General features: G+C 35.7%; 1 protein-coding gene across 1 annotated transcript in view; it reads left to right on the forward strand.

Moving 5' to 3' along the window:
* The window catches only part of LOC113806938 (uncharacterized), a 6291-nt gene extending 354 nt beyond the window's left edge, over positions 1-5937 (forward strand). The window contains exons 2-7 of the mRNA XM_070138379.1: positions 1-50; positions 2101-2208; positions 4095-4181; positions 4373-4411; positions 4573-4641; positions 5031-5937. The exon at positions 1-50 is cut by the window's left edge and continues 32 nt beyond it. Coding sequence (XP_069994480.1) covers positions 2107-2208; positions 4095-4181; positions 4373-4411; positions 4573-4641; positions 5031-5279 — 546 coding nt within the window. The 5' untranslated portion in view covers positions 1-50; positions 2101-2106 and the 3' untranslated portion in view covers positions 5280-5937. The remainder of the gene's footprint in view (positions 51-2100; positions 2209-4094; positions 4182-4372; positions 4412-4572; positions 4642-5030) is intronic.
* Positions 5938-10000: the final 4063 nt, after the last annotated feature.

Genomic DNA, 10000 nt, shown 5'->3' on the forward strand with positions numbered 1-10000 from the left:
AGTATCGCAGACTCGAACCACTGGCGGCTGAGGAAGTGCAGACCGGCCCGGTAGGTTAGCCTGGGAACGTCCATAGCAGGTGAAGAAAGGGGAGAGGATGGGGTACAGGGGCTGGTTAGCAGGTAAATGAACTTATGATGTCCTTTTACTAACTACAGATACATAGACTAGAATAAACATAAAGAACCCAGTGAACGGGAGGGAGGTTATACAGTGAGTGGAAGAGCAGTGTCTTCGTTGCGTATCAATGCATGGCTGGCTATTGCGTCTAACAAGCCCACTGCCATTATTTCAATTATTGTTATTGTTGTTAACAATTTTATTTTATAGATATATCATCGTTATTATTTTTATTGATTTGTTTTGTTTTTAATTACTATTTTTCTTTAATTTCGTTTTTTTATTTGTTCATTTCTTAATTCATTTATTTATTGTTACTATTACTTGTATGATTATTACCATTACTATTATTTATTATCTTTATTACTACTATTGCTGTTATCATTATTGTTATTATTATGATTATAATTATAATAAGCATTATTAGTATACTCATCATCATTATTCATGTTATTGATAAGAAATGATAGTGTTGATAAAAATAATCAAAATAATGATAATAAAACTACTACTAATGATAGTAAATATGATTATTATCATCGTCATAATCGTCAACATCATCACCATGAGCATCATCATCATCATTATTATTTTGTCTTGTTTTTTATTGGTATTACTCTATTTCATCATTATAATCACAAAGGATGTTATGAGTAACATGTTATTACATATCTATATTAATAATTTTCGAGTCATAAAAACTAGAGAGCCGTTAGCAGTACAATATCATTTATCATTTGCGAAAACGTATATTCCAAAATGTTGAATACATAAAACATAAACATATACATGATTATGTGTGTGTCTGCTTGTGTAGCTTTACTGCGAACGACAGACAGGCGGACCCGAAAACAGACAAGGGAATATAGAAATGAACAATATGTCATTCTCTCATGCACACTGACAGGAATTGGACTCGGTTTCTTATCGCGCAGTATCGTAATAAAGACTTTCTGTTGCGCAAACACCTCTTCCTGTCGCGTAACAGCCTTTGTCTGTTGCCAGTAATTTTCTATCGCGCAACACATCCTTTTTCAGAAGCGAACTTTTTTTTTTTTTTTTTTTTTGTCGCGCAACACAGCTTTTTTTCCGCACAGTACCTTTTTTGACGTGCAAACACATCCTCTTTCTGTAGCGCAACACAGCCTCCTGTCGTATAACATTGCTGTTATGTTCTCAGATTTATATACAAAAGTTGTTGCAACAGTTCGTTACGATACTTTGCATATTTTGGGTTTTGAAAATAATGCGCTCTTACTCTATCTGTTCCTTAAACAGTACCTCGCATTAAATAACTAGAATGCCTGCCACCTGCTTCACGACCCTTCCCCGGCCCCATCCACACACCGGGGTGGCAACGCTCAAGGTCAATGCTGCGTTCGGAACTGCTCGTCTATCTCGTCCAGGCAACTTGTCCAGGACCAGCAGGACGAGATGCGCCGCGTTCGGAACCTCCAAGACCCTTTCTGCCCAGAATGCAACCGGCTCGAATGTAAACATTCACTTTTTTATCATACCGGTCTTTATTTTACACGCTGCATAGGTTTTGTAATTCCTTTGATGCACATTTAACTTACCTGCAACTGACAAACACAAAAATGTCCTTTGATAACACCAATTAAGGGTCATAAAATTACCCACCAATATCTTGTGGTTACCTGCAACTGTCAGTGTTTACATACAAAATCTATTGTGACGTCATCGCGTCCTGCTCGGCCATCTTTGCAGAGGGCGAGTTTGACGAGCTAGACTACTTGTCCAGGACGAGATAGTGGGAGTTCCGAATGGTCAAAACATCTCGTCCAACTGGTCTGGACGAGATAGACGAGCAGTTCCGAACGCACCAGAAGTACTTGCATAGACCGTGTCAACGCTGAATGTCCCGTGAATGCTTGTGCGCGACCGTGCATCCGTCCGGACGTCTTCAGGCGAGACCACATTATCATTAACGAACTAAAACGTCTCCCTTCCTTCCTGCAGACGACCATGAAGTATTCCCTGGCGCTGTTTCTGGTGGCGGCCCTGTGCCTCCTCCCCGGCCTCTGCCTCGAGGTCTGGAAAACGACAAACGACTACATCAGCTTCGCGGTAAGTGCTGCCGATGGGGACTCTGAAGACTAACGGCCGGTTTGTTAAAATTGTGCCAGGCCCGACCCAAAGAATATTCGTATACTTGACATGCATAGATACAGAAATAAATGCATATTTATCAATCTAGACATGCATATCATCCGGGCAAATAGATAGTTAAATGTATGTCTATCAGATATATAGACAGGTATGCCTTTATTTTGCGTCTGTATTTATGAAAATTCATTGGGTCGGGCCTGGCATAATTTTAACCGGCCGTAAACCACAATAACGTACGTATTTCATCTCAAAGGAATCTCTCTGTATAATGGATATGACTGTGCTTGGTGAACATATTCACATACACGAGCAAACACCCAAAACGCATATGACAGACTCGTACAAACGCGAAAGGTCATACCCATATGATTCAGTGATCCTGATATGCATATAGATATCTGATACCGAGTCGACGTTATTTTATAGTTTATGGCCATTCAGTTTGCAAGATTATTAACGCTATCATTGTATCATTGTTGCTCTTCACAGTCAAGAGCTTTTTATGCTTTCCTGCAGAAGGCGGAGTTTACACAAAATAATAACTAGCAATATTAGTGATAATGTTAATGGTATTAGTAATATTAGTTATAAGGATGATGGTAAAAATAGATACATTGTAAATTATGACAATGATAAGGACGATATTAATGATGATAACGATATTATTATTATTTTTATTATTATCATCATCGTTATTAACATTACTATCATTCTTATTACCACTTATTGTTCTTAATATAACACATTGTTATCAGTTTAATATCATTATCATTTTATTATAATTATTTCAACAGCAACGTTGTTGTAAGTTTTACAATTACATTATTTAGCATATTCATTTCTCTTGGCGTGTAACTGTAGTTTAGTGTTCTTTTTAAAATTGTTTATGTTTTTTACCCTTGTTTACAAATATTCAATAATACGCTTTCATATTTAGCAGAATCTAATCACCTCATTATGTATTTATAAATTGCCCTTACTTCTATCATTCAAAAGAACACAGACTGTTCCCTGCTTACAATAGACTCACAAATATCTAACAAACTCTGAAATGCCTGAACGTTTTTGTGTGTGAGGTGTTTGGCGAGCGAAGCAATCAGAATGTTCAACTTCATCTGTACTCGAGGAGACTACTGTGATACGTGTTCAGATATTAAGTAAAAGAGAGATGGTGAAAGATGGAGGGATCTCTCTCTCTCTCTCTCTCTCTTATTCTCTCTATATATATCTCTCTTATTTTCTTATTCTCTCTTATTTTCTCTTTCTCTATTTCTCCCCTCTCACCCTCTCTCTCTCTCTCTCTCTCTCTCTCTCTCTCTCTCTCTCTCTCTCTCTCTCTCTCTCTCTCTCTCTCTCTCTCTCTCTCTTATTTACTTTCTAATTTATATATTTACATATTTATTTGCATATTTACATGTTACCACCGTCGCGGAGGTTATGTTTTTGGTAGTGTCGGTTAGTTATGACCAGGTCTTCTTTTACCAGAGGTGTGTCCGGTAAATCCAGATCATGATCCAGATCTAGGATTTTTTTTAAACTCCATCAGTTACCCCTATTGCCGTGACGATAAGGGTAACTATTATTATTATCATTACCTTTACCGCTAACGAGGTTATTGTTTACGAAGGTCACCTATGTACTTGAGAAAGAGGTGCTTATCTAGCACATTTATTTTCTTGTCATTATTACTTCCTTACTTAAAGAGGTGATTTTAATGTGATTCTTCAAGTGTGAATAATTTTATTCCATCAGTGACCCTATTGGTTTGGCGGAGGTATGCGCTCTCTGAGTGCTTGTAGTTTATTAATGTTTCTATTCATTTATTCTATTTATATTTTATTCAGGTGATGAAAAGTTGTCTGGGCGAAGAATTAACCGTCCAGATGGAGAGGAAGGGGATTCTCCTTGGCCAGGAATGTCTTCAGAAATTGGTTAGCATTTTCTTGTTTGTTACTGATGAAGGGAAAGATATTGGATATAGTGATAAATGAGGAGCTAAATGAGAATGTTAAAGATGGAGGCAAAAAACATAGTAAAGAAGGAGGAGGTAGTGGTAGTGGAAGGAAAGTTGCAAATTGATAAATGATGATAGGATTAGTAAAAGTATACATGCCTTTCACAGGAACCTCAGCCCGCGAGCCTAAACGCCCGTAGCAGGAGGGTGAGTAACCACGTAGTTGGCTGTGGTTTATGTTGTTATACGGCCGGTTTATTAAATTTGCGCATTCTGCAATTGCTCTGAATCGTAACGGCAAATTAGTTTATTTTTAGGTCTTACTATTAGTGATTATCAGTAGCATGCAGATTATATCTTATTTTCAGAATATATTGAAGATGCCTCCCAACCCCTCAGTCGGTCTCCAAATGTGCAATATGAAAGCGTGGGATATGGTGAGTCCGAGATTTCCTCTCATATTTCATATAAAAAATAAAAAAATATGAACATGTTATAAATAGTTTATCTGTTTTTAAACTGCTTAGAATTTGTTTTCCCAGTATGTATTTCAAATAGTATGGAACTTTAACCGCAAACTACGTTATTGTCTGGCGTAGCTAAGATGTCAGTGTTTGTTCCTTTGTAACTATCCGTCTCATATTTAAGCTCGTAACATCTCACTAATATTTGATACACCCGTATCCATCCATCTTAATTTACCATCCTTAAGCATGTATCTAATATGTTTTAAACCTTTTATAGATATTAGATACATAGTATTTTCACCGTGTTTTTTTTTTCTTCTCTCGATCATTCGTGTTTTATTCACCTAACTCTCCCGCAGCTCAGCGAAGACGGCACAATACTTTTCGAAAACGTGGATTCATTCTTTCGAAATGTCTCCCATGACAAGACACTCCAAGATGATTTTCTACAGCTTTCCCTTTCTTGCAAGACGTCTTCCCCGCCTACAACAGGACTACAAGAAGATCAGAAACACACGGTTGTAGTCAGTTATCTGAGCTGTTTGAACAAGGGCGGTTTAAAGGCCTGTATGGACTACGAACATAGGAAATATTTTAATGATTTGTAAAGCGATGGGGAGAAATCAGAACAATAATGCTAATGATTATGAAGTAATGATGAGGATGAATATGATTCTTTGTGGTTATAATGAGGAAAATAGTGGTAGTGGAAATGCGGATAATAGTGATGGAACACACATCTGCTCTATTATAAAACATTTTACGCTTTTTATGTACAGACAGGGAATGATATAAGTGACATGGATATTTTAATATGATACATCCTGAAAATATGAATATTTTCTATTTTCATTTTTTATGCAGTTCATTTGTAAGAGTATATAAAGTATAACTTTGTAATAAAATAGTACTACTAAAGAAATAATAATTGTAAAGTAGAACAGCTGCTTCCCCTGGACATACTTATATGATTAAATAGTTTAGATATGACTAGAAGAATAATGATCATGATGAAAGTATTAGTAATCATAATAATGATGATTATGATAATAAAAAATAATGATAATATCAGCAACAACAACAATAGTGAAAATGATAAAGTAAATGTAATTAATAATGATAAAGATATGGTAATGACAAGGATAACACAAAGCATAAAAAATAACCATCATCACCTCCATAAGCCATTAATATTTGTAGCAGCATCACCAATTACAAAAAAAAAACAAAAAAAAAACAATATTAATAATAAAATAGATTTAAAAAGTACATTAGTCTTTCTTCTTCCTCCCTCTACTAAGTCCGCTGTTTTGAAATAAGTACAAATAAATCCAGAAATTATATTGAACGAATGAAATATCCAGTTTCTGCATAATTTACCTGAGAATTTGAGTATGAATTGCTAATAATGATTCTGCTGATTCCTCTTTCGTCGAAGAGAAAGAAAAGGGAAATAAATAAATAATAAATAAATAAAAGGAAAGAAATATATTGGAATAGGGAAAGATCTAAGAACAAGGAGACAAAGACAGTCACAAAGGAGGGAAGAAAATAGAATGGAAGGATAAATGATTGCCTATAAAAAGTTTGATCAAAGAAATATAGTGAGAGTGACTGCCGTAATGACCTTAGCGTAAATAGACATAATGGTAATATTCATTACTGTAAAGATAAGGAATTATAATGATGATAATGATAATACTGATTAAGGTTACAACAATAGTAATAGCAAAATAATTAGAATAATAAAATGGTAATAATCATTATCATTATAATTACTATTATTATCAATAGTATCAGTGTTGCTGTTATTATTATTTATGTTATCATTATCATTATCATCCTTATTGGTATTATTACTATTATCATTATTATTATCATTATCATCATAATCATTATTATAATCATCATCATCAATATTGATGTCGGTGCTGTTATTTTTATCATTGTCATTAGCATTATCATTATTATCATTATTTCTATTATAATCACCTTCATTACTATTATCATTACTATTAATATTATTGTTGTCGTTATCATGACTGTTATCATTATTATTGTTGTATTTATTATCATCATTATCATTACTGTCATCATCATCAATATTGTCACTTTCACTATTATCATCATAATCATTATTGTATTGTAAATATGTTGAATAAAGTAAATTATTGATGCTTTTTAAATGTTTCTGATGTATAAAATTCAAATCGTTAGGAATTATGAAAATTCGCGTTATAAATAGAATATTTCTTATATATATATTAATTTATTTATTTAATCTATTTATGTATTTTATCTATTTTTGAGTTAATTGATTACAAAAAATCGTATTTGTGTAACAGCTTCAATTGTAGTATTTGACATTCGAAAACATGCGCATCTCGAAGTTCCTTTGTAAACAGAAGTGCATTGTGGGAGTGATGTCGCCGCCAAGAAGAATTGTTTATAGTCTTCTCTTCCTAATCGTTCCAACGCCTCATGCAGTGTAGTGTGTCAACCGTTGAATTGATATTTGAATGAAAAGGTGAGTACTGTTCCAATAATTGATAGTTATCCCAAAGAGGGTTTATTGTTTATAATGTGTTCAATCTCGACGGACGTTGGTGACTCCCGTATGTCAGCAAGAATTGATTGTTACTTGCAAAAGCCAAAATTATATGATTATGTTGATTTGCAGTCCCTGATGGATAAACTGCAATGCGATTCCCAGTTTGACGATCCACATGCCACGTGTACTAGAGGGCAGGTGTAAAAATAACTGCCAGTTATTGAGGAGATGCAATGATGTATATTTTTGTAATGTTTCGAGATCATTGTAATTCTGGTAATTTTCTATATTACCTCCGCCGCTCCGATATCGACGATTTTGGTATCGTTGGATTCCTCTCACTCTATACAATGCAAATATGTAGGTTTTATTGCGCGGAAACCCCCCGTTAGCGGCAAACTTTTGGCCCCGATAGCAGGGGCGACGATGTGGAGCGGCGGACGTAATATAGAAAATTACCCTAATAATATAACCCGCAGTGAAAATAACCATGGTTATTCACATGACTTTCCATTTCCCCCCGGAGGGGAGAGGGGCTACCGCCCTCTAACCCCCGCCGAGGAAACAAAATATTACCTCCGCCGCTCTGATATCGACGATTTTGGTATCGTTGGATTCTTCTCACTGTCCACATTGCGTATATATAGTTATTATAGCGCGAAAACTCCCCGTTAACGACAAACTTGGCCCCGATAGCAGGGGAGGGCATGAAAGGTTCCAGGGAAAATGCGGGGTTAAATAACACTAACAATATAACCCACAGTGAAAATAACCATGGTTACACGACTTTCCATTGCAGGGGGCTGCGCCCCCTGCGACCCCCCAACCCCCGCCGAGGAAACAAATCCTCCACCACGTATTCATGGCAGGCTAGTGTGTTACACAAATATCGTCGATGTCGGAGCGGCGGACGTAATATTACAATTACCTCGCAACATTCCCACTGAATCAGCATACTAACCTTAACATGTCAGCATTGTATACAGAGACGATTGTAGTATAATCAAGATGAACAAGGTATACTATAAACAGAAGAGCGGCGGTGGCCCGCCCTCGTCGGCTGGCGGGTTTTGCGCCTTTCTCGATGGATCTTGTTCGTGTGCGCTCTATCCTGCCGTGAATACGTGGGGGATATTTTGTTTCCTTGGCGGGGGTTGGGTGCGGAAAGTCATGTGAATAACCATGGTAATTTTCACTGCGGGTTATATTATTAGGGTAATTTTTTATATTAGTCCGATGCTCCGGCATCGTCGCCCCTGCTATCGGGGTCAAGTTTGTCGCTAACGGGGCGTTTCCCGCAATAAAACCTACATATTTGCATTGTATAGAGTGAGAGGAATCCAACGATACCAAAATCGTCGATATCGGAGCGGCGGAGGTAATATAGAAAATTACCGATAATATTTAATACTTTGGATAATATTGATATTATTGTGATTTAAGTTCATGATTAGAAAATTCATTTAATTTTGGACATGGTTTTGTCCATTCTGTAGTGATGTTGAAGAAGTATAATAATTTCCAGGTCCAAACTACTTGTAGAACAAACTATTGCAGAAGACGTTGCATTAACTGTGCAGAACAATTATTGCCTCCACCAAGGAGTTTATGTCTTTGGTCGCGTTGTTTAATGTTTGTTCTTTGGTTAGCAGGATAACAATAGAATTATGAATAGATTTTTTTTGAGAATTTTTTACCAGAGGTGTGCCTTAGCCTTACTTAGATACCATTATATTTTGGTGACGTTCCTATTATCTTAGTTTGTTAGCAGGATAACTCAGAACAGATTTTTATGAAACTTTCGTGGTGATCGGATCAATGATTTTTTTAATAATGGCAATGTTACCTCTCTTGCCTTGCCTCCGCCATGGAGGTTATGTTTACGGACGTCACCTTTGGACTAAAGAAAGATTTTGATATAATACTTTGTATGAATATTTTTATTGCATCAATGACCTTATTGCCTTGGCGGAGGTATGCGCTCCCTGAGTTATTCTATTTATTGCTATTATTATCATAATCATTATTATATTCAAGTTTAAGGACTTTAAGTTATAAAGAGATGTTGACAACAATAATTAGAATTTACTTTTTTTTTTTTTTTTTGAAGATGACCCCGCATCAGTAATTATTTTTTTCATGTACTGTCAAATGGTAATTAATTCGTTTTCTCCATGTTCATTCACTTTTGTTCGATGACAACACACGTAGAGGGTGCCGCGTGTATACGAGTATATTAAGATATTAAATGTGTAATATTGTAGTCATTACATGATGAAGATTCATTGCATAGCTGTTCGATTTCAGTCACTTTGGATTATCATTATAGGTTTAAATGTCAGATCTAGTTGTGTTAACTTAGGAATGTGGCGCAGTGCGATTCAGACGAAATCGCTAATAGCAGTTTGTAGTCATGAACAAATTCCGGGACAATATTAAATGCAAAGACTGTTTTTGGGGAAGTCCTTAATATTTTTATTGAAAATTCTATGACTTTTAGGGAATACCGCAGCAGATATCGTTCAATAAAAAATAAAAAATATTCATTCTCGAATAACCCCATTCTTCTTCTTTCTCTTACACCCTCTCCTCCCTCCCCTTCGTCGTCGTTGCCGTCTTCTCTTTCTTCTTTAAGATTACTCATTAGTTGAAAAGATAGACATTTTCTGGTTTCAAACTGAGACAAGTAATAACAATGAGTCAAAGTGCTTTTTAGTTGAAAAAATAAGACATTTTTTGTTCTTAAACTGAGAACAGTTTATAAACAGTGGATTCTTG

This window comes from Penaeus vannamei, chromosome 24 (assembly GCF_042767895.1).
Source record: "Penaeus vannamei isolate JL-2024 chromosome 24, ASM4276789v1, whole genome shotgun sequence".
Lineage (NCBI taxonomy): Eukaryota > Metazoa > Arthropoda > Malacostraca > Decapoda > Penaeidae > Penaeus > Penaeus vannamei.